Source organism: Pezoporus wallicus, unplaced genomic scaffold (genome assembly GCF_028554395.1).
Source record: "Pezoporus wallicus isolate ANWC-B61680 ecotype Strahan unplaced genomic scaffold, APGP_CSIRO_Pwel_v1 contig_12129, whole genome shotgun sequence".
Classification (NCBI taxonomy): domain Eukaryota; kingdom Metazoa; phylum Chordata; class Aves; order Psittaciformes; family Psittacidae; genus Pezoporus; species Pezoporus wallicus.
In genome coordinates, this window is record NW_026642642.1 from 83843 (window position 1) to 99103 (window position 15261).

The window sequence follows — 15261 nt, forward strand, 5'->3', positions numbered from 1 at the left end:
ACTACTAACTTAAGCTAATGTACCTCTGCGTGTGTTAAATGTAGCAATTTTCCTATGTAAGAAGTAGCATAATCAGTTACAAGCAGAGCTACTTTCCCAGCTCTGATTTTCCTACTGAGTGCTTTTCATTAGTTTCTCTTAACTTAAACTAATAGTTAAAGAAAAACCCAAAAACTTGAAAAAAGGAGGCACTAAACAAAAAATAAATCCAGAAGCCCAAAGTACTGGATAAGGATGTTAAGAAGAGCTACTATTACAGATTAAAGTTTGAAAAGTTCTAGGAAAATGCTCCTTTCTGTAAAGGAATATTGTGGGTTGATTTTTTTTTTCTACCCAACATATAAATGTTGATTTTGGCAGCAGCAAAGAACCTAACATTTTGGGTGTTGGGGAACGACTAAAGAGAGATAACCTCCTATAATAGGAAGTGTGAAGAAAGTGTATGGAGGTGATCACTGGAATTCCTTGGCACATACTTGAGAGAACTGGGGGTTATAACCAGCTACCAGATGGAGACATATCCATAGCAGAAACAGGGGGTTTTGTCATTCTTTAAACTAAAAAAAGCCCACTAAAAACTATGTGGGCTTCAGTGTCCCAAGCACATTAACTTGAGGGAGCCATGCCCTTAACTGCTTTTGTTTCTTAGCCTTTGAAGATGCTGACAGTGCTGTGGATGATCGAGATAGTGACTACCGCAGTGAGACAAGTAACAGCATTCCTCCTCCGTACCACACGACTGTGCAGCCCAATGCCTCTGTGCACCAGTTCACTGTGCCATCACGCCTGCAGCAGCAAGGGGTCTTGCGGGAAACCTGTGCTGACTCCTTACAGAACTACGATCTGGATTATCAGGAGCACGTGGCCATCAGGTAGGCGCTGTCTTCTGGGTGGCTCTTCTTTTCCCATTGATTTTTGCCATAGCAGAGCCTGAAGGTGCGAGGCTAGCAGAGGAGGGCGGCTCAAGGGCTCTGAAAGGAAGGTGTTGCGTGTTTTGTTAACACTGTGAACTAGGAAAAACCCTTTATGCAATGTGTTACTCCAGAACTGACAGTTTAAACAAGTCAGTTTTAAAGATGTGCTCAGATGAGCTCATTTAGTCTTGGTCATACCTCCAACTCACTTGTGGAAGGCCGGAGCACTGGGTAGTCGGTTGCTCTGGTACCGCAGCATGGGTGTGCCTCCCAAGCCACTTAAACGCAGTATAGCAGTTATCCTATTAGGAGTTTCTAAACATGGGGCAGATTTATCTTCTGTTCTAGATTAGCTCCTATTCTTCCGTTAGCGCTGACAAAGCAGCATATTCAAGAAGAAAGTCTGTAACCAATTATTTTATTATTTTTTTATTTCCTTACCTAGTTACCATCTAGAACTGTTGAATAGTAGGGGTTTTTTTCTCTTTTGGTTTCCTTTGAGCTGTATGAAAGATAGTTTACTTGCTTTAAATTAGCTTTTTGACCATACATCAGCAGTTTTGCAACTGCTTACATCATCTTTAAGTATTAAGCGTTACAGCACTAACTTCCCAAGATCAGTGGCTGTGAGCTAGAGCTGGTTGTGCTGGGAACTGTGGAAACTTTACAAAACCATTGTTCCAAATAGTTAGGTAAGTGTAAGGGGAAAGCAGAAGACCTTAAAAGGTCCTGGTTGGCTTGGTAATAATGGGTGTGTAGAACCTGCCATGCTGCTGCTTCTGCCTTTGATGTGGGAGGAAGGGGCAGTTGCTTGAACACTGTGACAGTTAGAGATACATGACTAATTTGTTTTACCATATCCCCCTTGGTAAGAATGATCTAGTTTCCTGAAGCTTGAATCTGCATTCAGTTGTCCTCATGGGTGTATGACTGAGGTTAAGTTTTATTCTTTTTTGCCTTATGGTCTTTAATGGTAAAAGCTGAAGTTCAGTGGTAACACTTAATGTTGTTACCGTTATTGAGATTTCAAGAAGCAGAGCAAATGTGCCAGCAAAATGCGTTTACTGCAGTGTAACATGTCATTCTTAGTGCTCTTTTCCTAGTCCACTAAATATCTTATGTGGGCACATTATTCCCTTTCCCATGCTATTCTGTTCTGCTGGTGTGCAGTGGTAAAGTTGCTGAAGATCTTACTGAGAGCGTGGGAAGTTGAACTGAAGCTTTTTGTTCATGGAAGAGCCAAGCCTAACAGCGGTATTGGGGAAGCTAATGAAGGCTGGGTGTTTTGACAGTTATGTGTCTTCTTGGTGTTGACAATACAAATAGTCTTTCATGACTCACCTTGCTTAGAGGCAGGGGGTGAACCTTTAAGTAATGGATAAATGTGTTTGTAGGACCTTCCAAAGAGGCACGTATGGTTTGAATTGTTAGAGAATACTAAGATGCAACGTTTGGATTTGTTGTTGGTTTTTTTTTTCTGATTTTTCTGATTTCCTGGAAGTATTGCTGTGAAAGGATCTAGCCTGATAAAATTTACTTAAAAACTATGAGCTCTGTAGTCTGCTCTGGTCTAAAATTACTTTCATTCCAGGAAGGCAAGTCCTAGATAGTGATTCTCTGAGCATTCCTGTTCCCATGTGCTTTTTCCACATGCCCAGCAAGATTTTCTGCCACATATTTAATCTTAAAACTTAGAAAATGCAAATAAGCCTTCCAGAGAAGCTACGTGGGATTCTCTTTCTTATCAGAAATGTATTTCTAATGAGAGCTGGCTGAAAAGAAGCATGTGGGAGGATCTTAAATATTTTCAAAACACTTAAGTACTGCACAACCAAATTGTGTTTGCCTTTCTCTCCTAGCAGCTCTAAGTGCTGTGGACCAGGCAGGACCTCACGAAATCAGTGTTCCTGGCAGGCTGCAGTTGGTAATTGCTGAGGAAATGACAGCTCGTAGGAGGCTGTCCTGGGCAAGCCCAGAGGCAACAGACAAGGTTCTGCTAGAACTGGACAAAAAGTTGACTTATGCCGAAATGCTTCAATTGAAATTGGATGTACTAAACATGGGTGTTTTTTTTTTTTTGTTAAAACATTTGAGTTTGGCTGGAAAAGTTCTGATTGTTATTAGCTGCTACATGTGATTGTGTTCTTTTGGTAGAAATACGTATATTTTATTCCCCCCTCTCCTAAGGATAACAACCATTATTCATTAACAACCCTGGGAGTATGTTTTGCTGCCAACAGCCAGTTTGGCTTCAGAATAGCTGACATTTTCCCCTTGGATTTTTTGTTTTAAAGCACTAACTTTTCTTTGCAATGTTCATTTTGTGTAACCATGTGTCCTCCATGTCTCCCTGCTCTTGCTCTATTTACTTCCAAGGCGATATGATAGCATAGATTCCACTGTGAGTGGCCGAACTGACCTAGAGTCCACATCTGAGTCTAGTCAAATGACAAGCCGCCAGTGCTCGATAGGAAGCAGGCGCTCTCTAGATCGGTCTGATAGGTGGGTTAACCTCTTTGCAGCCTGTGTGCCTGTCTCCTTGCTGTTGCTGCTGTGAAGTGGTCTTGTGATACATTTCAGCTGATACTCAACTTGCTGTTTGCCTTGGCTCTGTTTCAGATCTGTGGTAGTTTAATGCCAGGCTGATGTTGTCATCTTTTTCTCCTCTCTGGTGTTGGACTTCTTGTCATCACTTCATTTCTAGTAAATAGCAGGGGAAACACGGTGGGGGAGGTGCTCAATTAGGGAGAAAAGTAATTTCTTTTATGCCTAAATTAGTCAATTGTTGATTCAGCATTTACAGTTAATGGCTCTTCAGGCATTCATGTAGCTCCCATTGCTTGCAGCAGAGATTTGGAAGGGCTCAATTCAGTAACTATAGCGGCCCTGGGAGTCTTTTAAATTTCATTAGCTTTTCAAGAAAATTATTTCAATTACCAGCCTAAAGTTGCAAGCAAGAAGTGTAGTAAGCATTCTAAACTGTGTACAACAGGGCTCGTTTAAAGTAATGAGTATCTTTCCAGTTAGTGTAAATTGTCTAATAGTGGTGGAAATGAAGTACTAAAGCAGCAGTACTGAAAATGCAGTGAGCTATTTCTCTTTCAGGGCTATCCCATCAGTATCTTGAATTGGGGTGCCCCAGGTACCTTTCAAGGTGAAGACAATTGTATTAGCAGCATCCATACAATGCCCACATGCCGTTTGCCCTTTCCCTTTTCTTGCCCCACTCATGGGGTCAGGTGTGTCCTCATGCTCCTTAGTTCTCAGCAATGAATGATGTGAGACAAAGCTGCAGTGCATCTTTCAGATGAGCACTTGGATTTTTTTTACATTCACTTCCTACCTGTTTATTTTTATGTAGCTGGCAGGAGCTCTTCTCATGAAATGTGTCTAGAGAGGAAGCTTTCTGGCTATTAGCCTTCATGTGGTTGAACAATTGGGATAATCCTTTTGATCAGCATCTGGGAACTAATCCCAGAATCCCCAGGGTCATTTACTTTGGTTTCTATGAAGCTTCAGATCATTTGATAGCAAAACATTAGCTGCTTTAATTAAGTCTCCCACAATGGACAAGTGTAGATTGCTGAATGTGCTTAGATACGTTCTATGTGGGAAGTATAGATCCTGAAAAGCATCTGAGGCTTATAATGGGCTAATATCCATAGCCAATGTTTTGTTCTGCTTTCTGATCAGTAGCAGCTCTGAGGATCTTCATTTTGTGTTGGTAGGAGCCCCCTGAGGGCATTAGCTACAGCAAGAGCCCTCCCAGCAGAGAATCATAGAATCAGTGAGGTTGGAAAAGACCTTTAAGATCATCAAGCCCAGCCTTTATCTCAGGCCTTCCAAGTCCACCACTAAACCATGTCACTAAGGGCCTCATGCACATGTTTTTTTAACACTTGAAGTGCGGAGTAGCTGGAACTCCTCATGTTGCTGCTGTGCACAGTTTGCATTTTGTCCCCCATCCCCACTTCCCTGGAGTCCAATGGCTCCTGAATCTCTGCTCCTTAGCCACCCTTAGGAGAAACAAAGTGCCTGTGTGCTTTATGAATACTGATAAAGCAAATTCTGCAGCCTAGAGTGACCAAAATGCATGCATAGCATAGTGGAGCGTTGTGCGTGGGCTCTAGATCTCAAAGTAGTCCTGTTACTGTAATAAGTGACTTTTTTCAGCATGCCTAAAAAAGCAACAGCAGAGTACTGATACAGCCAAGGCTGTGTGCCCTCACTTGATCACAAAAAGCTCTTCTGCTTCAAACAGGCATTTCTAAATTTTGTGCAGCTGTAACTGGTGGATACTAAGAGCATAACCTATGCTGCTTTTTTTTTGACTGTTTGATTGAAATGTAATGGTGGTAGATAGGCAGGTTTTCAGTTTTGTTATCTCTGGATGTTTCCGATTTTAGTTTTTCTTTATTTAATGCATGGTTTCTCATTACTATTTTTTTTTCTGTCCTTTCTAGATAGTTTTTTTTAAAATGTTACTTTCCCTTTCCTTTTTTTTTTCTTTTCTTCCCTTTTCTGCCTCTCTTCCTTTCCCTCCTACCCTCTTTATTTCTCATCTTAGACAAGAATCCCTAGCTAGAAAAGAAAGAGTCAGGATCATTCCATTTGACTGCGAAGATGGAGAAGAAGAACAGGAGAGTAACTATGAAGAACTAGGAAAACTGCTAATAGAGGAATTCTTAGAAAAGAGTCATAAAAATAGAAGTTGGCAGGAAACAAAAATAAAAAAGATGCCAACTCTCTCAAAACGAGAAAATTTCAACCACTGTGAAAGATCAAGGTGCTGCCAAAATGTGTGTGTGGAGTCAGGATCTGTAGATGTCCCTAGGTATCCTCAGGAATATGACACAATAGATAGGAGAAGGAAAAAGAAGCTGCGATACCATTCTGAAGAAAGTGAACAAATAAACCTGCGAAGTAATGAAGGTCTGCAGTTTCCTGGGGAGAAAACAGTTTATTTCAATGGTGTGGCAACTAGTTCTGAACCTAGTGATGATTTCCCAGTATATGATAGAACTGGGAAATATACCAGTAGCTCTGACAGTAAGGAGCAGTTGCCTGCTTATCCCACCCTGCGTCCATACAAAAATGGCTTAATGGTTAAAAGTGGCAGGCTGCTGAACAAGCAGGGAGTGAACCGTGAGGGCTCACTTCACCTCAGTAACAGTGATGACGTGCAAGTCATAGGCATGCCAGATAACACTTTTGTGCCTGTGGATGTCCTTGAGGAATTTGACAGCAGTGCTTCTGATGAGTTCCCGTACTCGCCTGTTTCAGATGATGAAATGGAAGAACTGGCTTCGCTTTCACAAACATGGTCTGATTCTGATATCAGCCATTTGAGAAACTTCACTGTTAATTACACTGCAGATCTGGGCTCCCAGTTGAAAGCTAGCTGTGATAAAAAACACAAGGCTAAAGGAAGCAAGCATGGTCATCCTATGCAAGACTTAACACTCTCTCCTGTTGAAGAGCCCAATGAGGAGTACATAGACACTATGGATGAACTACAGTGTCTGGTAGAATCAGTTTCAGAATACTTGGCTGAAAAGGAGGAAGAAATCAACAAATTTGGTACGTTGACAGAGACCAGGAAAAATGTTGAGAACATGTCGGTGAAGCAGGATAATGCCGATAATTCAGTAGAGGGTAGGAAGTCTGAGCAGACCAAGCATCCTTCTGCAGGGGAGAGTACCAAGGTCAAATCTGAATCTCTCCCAGACCTGTCAGGTGTGAAAAATACAGTGAATTCCCTATTCAGCTCTTTCACTGAAAAGGTGGGGTCAAGCACAAAGCAGCTTACAGCCTCTGTTGAAAAGCTTGTTTCTGCCACTCCAGAGAAAACAGAAACCAGAAACTCATCAGAAAGTGGAATCTCAAATGTTTTTCCTGGTAAGTGCAAAAGCGAGAGTTCGTCTTCTGGAGTGACAGCAGATAATAAAGCTGACACCAAGTTCTCCATTCACTCTTTGCTACCATCCCAGGTGAGTGGTGATAAAAAACCCCAGAATATAAACCCCAACAAGTCAGAAACCACTGAGGTGGACAGTAAGGCTTCCACGCCACGTGATCTCCAGCAACCACAAGGAACAACCACTGGCAGCCAGCAGAACAAACATTCGGTTGTGAATTCTGTTCTAGGTATGTTCAATCCTTTAAAGATCTTCTCTGAGAAGGAAGTGCCAAAACAAGAAGTCATAAAAGAGGAGCACACCAAAGAGGACAGCCATGCTGTGAAAGTTGATGAGGCAAACAGAACTGAGAAACCATCTGAAGAGATGGCAGCCAAGACCAGCAGCATCATTCCAGAGACACGGACAAATGAGACTAGAAGCGAGGCAGAGGTGAACACAAATAGCACTTCTGTATCTTCTATCTTTGGCAGGCTCACAAACTCAGTCAGTTCCTTCAGTCTGAAAGCCAATTTTGATGGTCTTTTGGCTCCCAAGCAGCAGGATATGACACAGAAGCAGTCAGATTTGCATTACGTTACAAACCAGCCAGATGCCACTGTAAAAGAGGGTGCACCCACTGCCAGGGAGCAGCCACCTGAAAATTGCTTAGGGGATCAGCATGCTACAGGTCATGGACCAGGAAACAAGCAAAACAGAGATAATGTGGAACCTCATTCACAGCCTCAAGATCAGAGTGCAGCAGCTGAAAGCTTTTTCAGTCCGCTCAAAAAGTCTTTCAGTCAGTTGTTGCTTCCTTCTGCTGAACAAGGGCAGAAACAAAGTACATCTGGGCATTTTAAAGGCCATAAGTCTGAGGAGGATGTAAGACAAAATAGTTCATCGAATGAACGCTCATTTCCTTTCTCTGGGAAACTTTCTTTTCTCAGTGGGTTGGGTTTTTCGGAAAAGCAGGAACATAGGAATGATAAAGGAGGCTTTATTCCTTCAGTATTTAAATTTTCTTCTGCAGAAAATCTAGCACCTTCACAGGACCAAAGAACTAATCAGAATCCTAGCAGCATTGCTTTGCATGAAGACAGAAACAGTAATTCAGAAAATGCCATTTCATTAAAATCTAGCTCTGTTCCAGATTTATCAGACCATAAGGAGAAACTTGTACAAACAAAAAACGTGACTAAAGGAAACCTATCTAATGCCCAAATAAATATTAAAAACCACCAGGAGAGTGCCTCTGCTACCTTCAAGGCTTCAGGAGAGCAGCAAACAACTAGAAATACTCAGGAAGAACATAGAAATATAAAAGGAGGATTGATGAGGGACGAACTAAATGAACCAGACTTAAATGACAGCTCAGTTGAACCCACCTTTCCAGCCAGAGGACCAAAAGCTGCAAGTGCAGATGACACGCAGAAGAAGCGCACGCCAGGTTTTCTTTCTGGGTTTCTTCACATTCCTTCCAGTGAAAACACAGACAGTAATCGAGACTTGGCTGCTAACAGTGAGAGTGATGGCCAGAAAAGCACTTCTCCTGGATTATTTTCTGGTTTATTTAAATTTTCTTCAAATGAAAACTTGTCTGAATGTAAGCAAGAGAAGGTAAAAACAAACCCTCTAGGCTTCATGAAGCTTTTTGATAGAGGTGAAGATCCTAGCTCAGAGACAAAACACAGCAACTCAGGAATGACTTCTGACACTCACTGCAGCACTGGAGAAAAGCAGGAATCTTCCAGCTTCTTGAAAAATCTCCTGCCCAAACCAAAGGAGAAACTGGATAATGTGAAAACGATGGAATCTTCCAAAATGACTGACCACCAGTCCAGTGCAAGAGTGGATAAAACACCTGAGCCCCACGTTCCCCACTGCAGGCATCCTCTGCTCCCTGATGCTCTAAATCTTCAAGACAAGGCACAGGACTTATCTGGAAAGCCTGTAAATGGTAGGCATATCCCTTGTCAGGATGAAATATCTAGAGTTTTCCCAACTCTTTTAAACAAAGGATCAAACGAATTTCTCAATTTGACTAACAAAAGCTATAACTGTACGGAGCAGTACTCAGCTTATCAAGAAACAAGAAGCCATTCTAGCTTTGAATGGGAATATGAAGTGGGGGAGCTGGCTGGCACTCATGAAATAGCAGTACCAGTTTACTATGTGTTAAACCAGAACTCTGTTCTGCCCCCTCAGTTCTTGGACTGGCCTGAAAATGATGCGGTAGTGAATCTCTGTAAGAAGGATGGGAATGCAAATGTGATGGATTGGCAGACTAATGCCAATTTTGATGGACAAAGTTTAGATTTAAGTGTGATGTCCTATGAGTCATTTGACCAGTTAATGTTTCGAGATGTTTGTTCAGGAGAAAATGATACATGGACTGCTGATTCTGTCAATGATAGTTACCATAACTTTTCACCATTTGAAAGAGATGGCAGTTACTCATTAGAAGAGTTGCCCATGGATTTAAGCTACTCCTCTGGCTGTGATGGAACTATGTGGACTCTAATTGACCAAGAGACTTTAAGTATGGATGAGAGCTTTACGTACTCATCCTATAGCCAGGAGTATCAGGAGTGGCTGATGATGCTTGAGCAGGGTGTATGGTGGCCATCAGAAGATGGTGACTGTGGATATTACATGTACAGCGATAACCAGTATGTGTATTCACTACTCACTGATCCCACTGGACAATATGTCTATGTATGTGCTCCCGAAGCATATTCCTATCCGGACTACTGGGGTTATAATTTTCAGATGGATTCCATTCCAAGTGCTGTGCTAGAAGACAACACGATTGCTGTTTGTGGTTTTAAAGTCCCTCTTGGCAGTGAAGATGAGCTGTTTTGGTTTGCTGAAGAGGAGTCTTTTGGTGATTATACAACAAATAAGCCCCTGGACCTGTCAGTAGCTTTGCAGAGGAGTGATCAGCTAATGAACATGAATTTGGAGACCTTTTCACAAATGTTTGAAGAGTCCATTTGTTATCAGAGAGAGCAGCCCTTAGATTTCTCAGGTTATAAACTTCAAAAACTCAAAGTAGATTTTAGACCTGAAAAGGAAACCCTGAATTATTCAGAGGAATCTCCGCTAACCCTTGATCTCCGAACACATTCCAGAGCAGCTTTAAATAAATCACTGAGTAAGGAAGTTCACACTAAGGAAGCAGATAAGGCTGTCCCTTTGACAGCTACAGGGAGTGGGTCATCAGGATTCTTTGGTTTCCATCTGTTTCAGTCTACTCCTAAAACTGAAGAAACTGTGGCATCTAATGAAAGTGTAATAGAAGCAAAAAAGACTGAGGAAGATAAGAAAACACCAGTGAACAAAGTTAGCTCTTTATTTTCTGCTTTGGGTGGACTAATTGGAAAGTCTTCAGGTCCTGACCCTGAGACATCAGGAGATTCTGCCTTGAAAACAAAAGACACACAGTCAGTATCATCTGAAAATAAAACTGATGCTTTATCACTTGCACCAAATAGGAAATTAGAGGAGGCACAAGCAGGGCTAAAGTTTCCTGTTATGCCAGAACCGAGAAGAAATACTTCATCAGAACTTAATTTGGAGGCTGCTAGAAATGAAAAGCCAGACTTAAATCAGAATGAAAACCTCCGTGTTAAAAAAAAGGGATTAACTAAATCTCCTTCTCTGCTGAGCCAAACTGTTCCAGATGGCAGGCCCATACGAGAAGAGAGGCCTGTTAAAGCAACACCATCTTCCAGGCATCTTGAAGGGCATGCAAGTATTAATGAATCGAGTCGGTCGCAGCAAAATCAGAGCCAGCCAGCCACTGAGCCTGAGGAGACGTTATTTAAGAGCGCTCTGAAGTTGTTCAGCCTTGGAGAAGATTCTCCTGCAGGCTCCACTGCCAACAAACCGCAAGCTTCTGGATTTTTTGACTTCTTTAAAACACAAGTAAGCAAAGCCCCACAGCCGTCACCAGATCTGGGAAGAAGTCAAAGTGATAAACCGGAAAAGATGGTACAGCCAGAACAGAAGGAAACCTCCAGCTTCTCATCGTTATTTGGATCCCTTGGAGATCTCTTCAAAGCGGAGCCTGTGCCTGCTCAACCAACCTCAAGTACTCTTCCAAAAACCGGTAGCAGAACTGAGTCGAGACAGCAGAAGGAGAAGTCTGGGGGTCTTCAGAGTGCCAGCATGCCATGTCTGTCCTCCGCCCAGAAGGAAGGGGTGGGAACAGAGGGCACGGATGGGCAGGTTTCTCCTAGCCCTGGGGTGCAAATGGAACAACGAAGCAGGAAAGCTGAGGAGGAGTCTCCTGAGAGTAAAAAAGTGCTTCCTGGGAACATTTCACAGAAGGCAGTGGGTGTACACCCCAAAATTGGCCAGCTGAGTCAGTCAGCTGTGCAGCAAAGCAGCGTACCCACGGTGACACCAAAGCAGCAAGGAGGAGATCGTTCAGGAGGCCCAGTTACTCAGCCAAAACCAAAGCCAGATGAAGCACGTAAAGAGTCAGGCTTCAGTTTGCCATTCAGCTTTTCTGATATCACTGCTTCGAAATCACAGCCAGCACAGCCAGCCAGTAGGAGCATATTCTCCTTCTTCACGGGATCAGATGAGGCAAAGCCTTCACCACCTGCTCCTGCTAGTGGGAAGCAGCAGGAAACAGAGGGGCTGTTTCATCTGCCCTCCTTCTTCTCCAGCGGTCCAACTGCTGAGAGGAGCATACCTCAAAGAAGTACTAGCTTTAGCTTCTTCAATTTGACATCCTTTTTGGATGAGAAACCACAAGCTGCTCCAAGACAGGAGAATAATAGAAAAACAGCTAAGCCAGTGAACTCCAAGCCGTATGTGAAGCAAAATATTGCCACCGACTCTAGTGTCAAAATTAGCAGTTCTGCCAGGCAACAGGAAGCAAACAATAAAGAAGAAGTTGGTATTATTGCAGCAGTGACTGGCAAACAAACGCTCCCAGAAACGATCCAAGAAAATAAGCCAGAAATGCTGGCAGTGGAAACAGTAGAAAGTGTTGCTGAGGTAGCTGAAGGGAGTGACTTAGAGAAGCTTCCACAGACTGATGACACTGCAGTAGGCAATGTAGCTGCCTCTGGTCCTTGCCTTCAGACTCCCAGTGTGCAGGAGGGCTCTCCGGGCCAACAGGCTATTTCTTTAGAAGAAAATACTGCGGGCAGCACAGGGAAAATGGAGAGTGTTGCATTTCCTGTTGATAAAGAAGAGCCTTATTCTTCAAAAGAAGAAACTTCTGAAAAGGAGGATTATAGCACGGCCTCAGGGAACAAAATAGATTCCCAGAGTCTAAATGACTTAAATAGCATGGGTGACATTAAAAATGAAGTGATCTCTAAAGAAGTATGCGCACAGAATGAGTTGTCAGAACGTAAATTACCTGATCAAACTCTTGGTGAAGGGTTACAACAAGCACGAGAGCCACCGTCTCCTTCTAAAATGGCAGAGGCTTCTAATTTGCAAAACAAACCTAAGGAATCTGAGAGTGATAAATCAGTCCTGGATTCTTCAGTTGAAATGTTTTCAAGTTTTATGACAAAAATGAAACCACCCAAAACATTATCTGGTTTCTTTTCCCAGCCTCAAGCTACCGCACCTCCCACTGCACAGAAGAAAAGCTCCTCTTTCTTTGGTTTCTCATCCCTCCCAAGTGGCCCAGCACCAGCTTTCACAAATGATCTCTTTGGCATCTTCAAAGGTCCAAAAGAATCTCCAAAAGAGATGCCTCCAAAATCCACCCCTAAGCCTCAGAGCAGTAGTGTGAAAGATGTCACTGCGTCTGTTCTAGCAAAAGACTCTAGAGAAACAGAAAACACAGCTGCAGCCAGAGAGTCTAAAAGAGGTGTCACGAGCTCTCTGAAGGAGGATGTATTACCTGTTCCAACAGAAGAGAGCTCCACAAAAGAGTCTCCTGTGAAAACAGAAACTGAGGAAAACAGGAACTCTGAAACCTGTAAAGAGGAACCTTTGATGATCACTCCAGAAACAGCAGTGTCTACTGAAAATCAGTCCCTTGAGGTTATGGAGTTGGACAATGATGCACAGCCTTCTGAGGTGGTAGATACTAAGCCATGCCAGTCTGATTTCAGTAATGCCATCGATACAGTGCAGGCTGAGGCCACCGACCAAAGTGATGGAGATACATGGCAGCTTGATGTGGGATCTTCACATATAACCAAGGAACAGGCTGCTCCTACAAACAGCGTAGCTACTGACGTCCTTCAGGCTGGCTCTACTGAGGAGCTTGCAGTGGAAATGGAAGCCCCAGCTAATAGGGAAGACACAAACCTTTCCCAATTGGATGAGAGTGCTACACTTGAGTCTGAACCTGTTATTACAGGGGATCAGGCCAATGCGGGCATTGATCAGCAGGACATGATCAGTAGTAATAGTAGAGAACTCCCAGCTCCAGCTGATGAGCCCAGTGTTCATGTGCTCCAGCTGAATGAAGAGAAGACAAGTGAGGTAGAACAGCAAGCTGCTGAACATTCAGCAGCTGACGAGGTGCCTGCAAAAGGCACTGCTTCCAAATGTGACTTGAAAAAACCTAATAGTGTTCCTCCAGATGCGAACAGTAGTAAACCAGTGTTTGAAATACCAAGCATGCCCAGTTTGCCAAAATTCAGTTTTATGTCATCTGCTGATAGTGGAAAGCCATTTGGGTCATTCTTCTCTCAGCAGCCACCTTCAGTTAATAAAGCAGGGGCAGATCAGGGCCTCATGTCCAGCTTTAAGAAACTTTCTTCTACTCTCTTTGAAGGAGGTAGTGAAGAAAAGGTGGGTAAACCAGAGAGTGCCCAAGGAGCAGTATTTGGGAAAAAGCTAGATTTCTCCTTTCCCTGGCAAAAAGACAACAGGGAGACCTCTGCCAAAAGGGAACCACATACACCACCGCAGGCTTTGTCAAAACCAGATGACAAGGTGTTAGGAACAGTCAGTTCAGATGAAAACTCAGAATCTGCAGTCTCAGATCAACTGACTGATGCAAATACAGAAATAAACTTGTCTTCAAATCAGCCTGATGCTGTAGACAATGAACTTTCTGAAGAACCATCTGGTGCAAGCGCTGTTGATGATACATCCAACAAAGAGCTGAGGGAGAAGATTGATAAAGAGTCAGAAGACCATCAGAATGTGATTTCAGGTGAACTGCAGAAAGAAGATCAGGCAGAAGAGCATGCTCCAGCTGGGCCTGAACTGAAAGAAACTGAGCTTGATTCTGCTCCTGAGGGAGCAGTGCTTCATCCTAGCACACAGGCTGCAGATCTGAATAGTGTGGAACAACTGAATCAGAAAAGGCTAGTTACAAATGAAGCATAATAAATGGTTGCAAGTTTTTGACCATTTATAATGCAATACTGCTGCAGTAGATACCTTGGTGCCTGATGTTTGTAGCCAGTTCCTTCTGCTATTTGTTGTCGTTTGTAGCATTATTGATATTTGTCACTGAGGATGTGGCAAACTGCAGTCAGTAGTTACATATAGGCCTTTAGACCATTTTCTCACCTCTTTCCACTCTTTTTTTTCTGTAAATGTAATTGAATTTCCCATGTTCTCACACTGTGTGTGAGAATGCTTTTCTCATGCTGAATGAGATGCTTCTAGTGCTAATTTCATTGGCCTTTCAGAAGTTACATTCCATGCGTGTTAATTCTGCTCAATACAATCACTTTGCTTTCTTGTTTAGTGATAATTATATTGTATTTGCTAAGAAATAAGTAACAGTATGTAGAGTGTATTGGACGGAATAAGGGTTGTTTTTTTTTTTTTTTTTCAAAATGCAAGGTAAAGGCTTTTAATTTTAGAGAGAAATTTGGTTTACTGGTGATATATTACACAGCTAATTAGGTTCATTTCACATTATTGAAGATCTTAAAACATTTCCAGAGATATCAGTGAAGGTATTCTAATGCTTTCTCTTCCTAAAATCTGTGCAAAGGTTTTTTTCATGCAGCTAGGAAAGTCACTAAAGGAAATTACTAGTGTTCCATCAGTCTGTATTTGGTCTTTTGCATGCGTTAAGTTACAATTGCCCTCAAAAATCAAAGCAGTGACTTGCTAAACATATCTTTGCATGGTACAGGAAGTGAAGCATATGCCTGTGGTCATACAACTGCAACACTGCACTTCCAAAACTTCCTATCTAGCTTGAAATTCTCCTGAGCGTGCAAGTGAGAGAAACATTAGTGCTACTTAATTCTTTGCTGTAATTTTCCTGACTGCATGAGAAATTTTGATCCACTGTATTTTGTCTGAGGATTCTGGGAATTCAGTCCTGGAAGTGGTGTCCTGAAATACAGAGATCATGCCCCCGTGGTGAATTCTTCAAAAAGCTTTATTGGAGCCACACTTGTAGCTTCCTACATTGCTCTACTTTTGTAAAAGGTTTTAAGTTGATAGTCTTGACAACCTTGATTTTGACTGCAATCTATTTTATCATAAACATA

The 15261-nt window shown here is 42.5% G+C and overlaps 1 protein-coding gene across 1 annotated transcript in view; it reads left to right on the forward strand.

Annotated features, from left to right (window-relative positions):
• The window catches only part of UNC13B (unc-13 homolog B), a 212565-nt gene that overhangs the window by 64692 nt on the left and 132612 nt on the right, over positions 1–15261 (forward strand). The window contains exons 8-9 of the mRNA XM_057431178.1: positions 650–872; positions 3291–3416. Coding sequence (XP_057287161.1) covers positions 650–872; positions 3291–3416 — 349 coding nt within the window. The remainder of the gene's footprint in view (positions 1–649; positions 873–3290; positions 3417–15261) is intronic.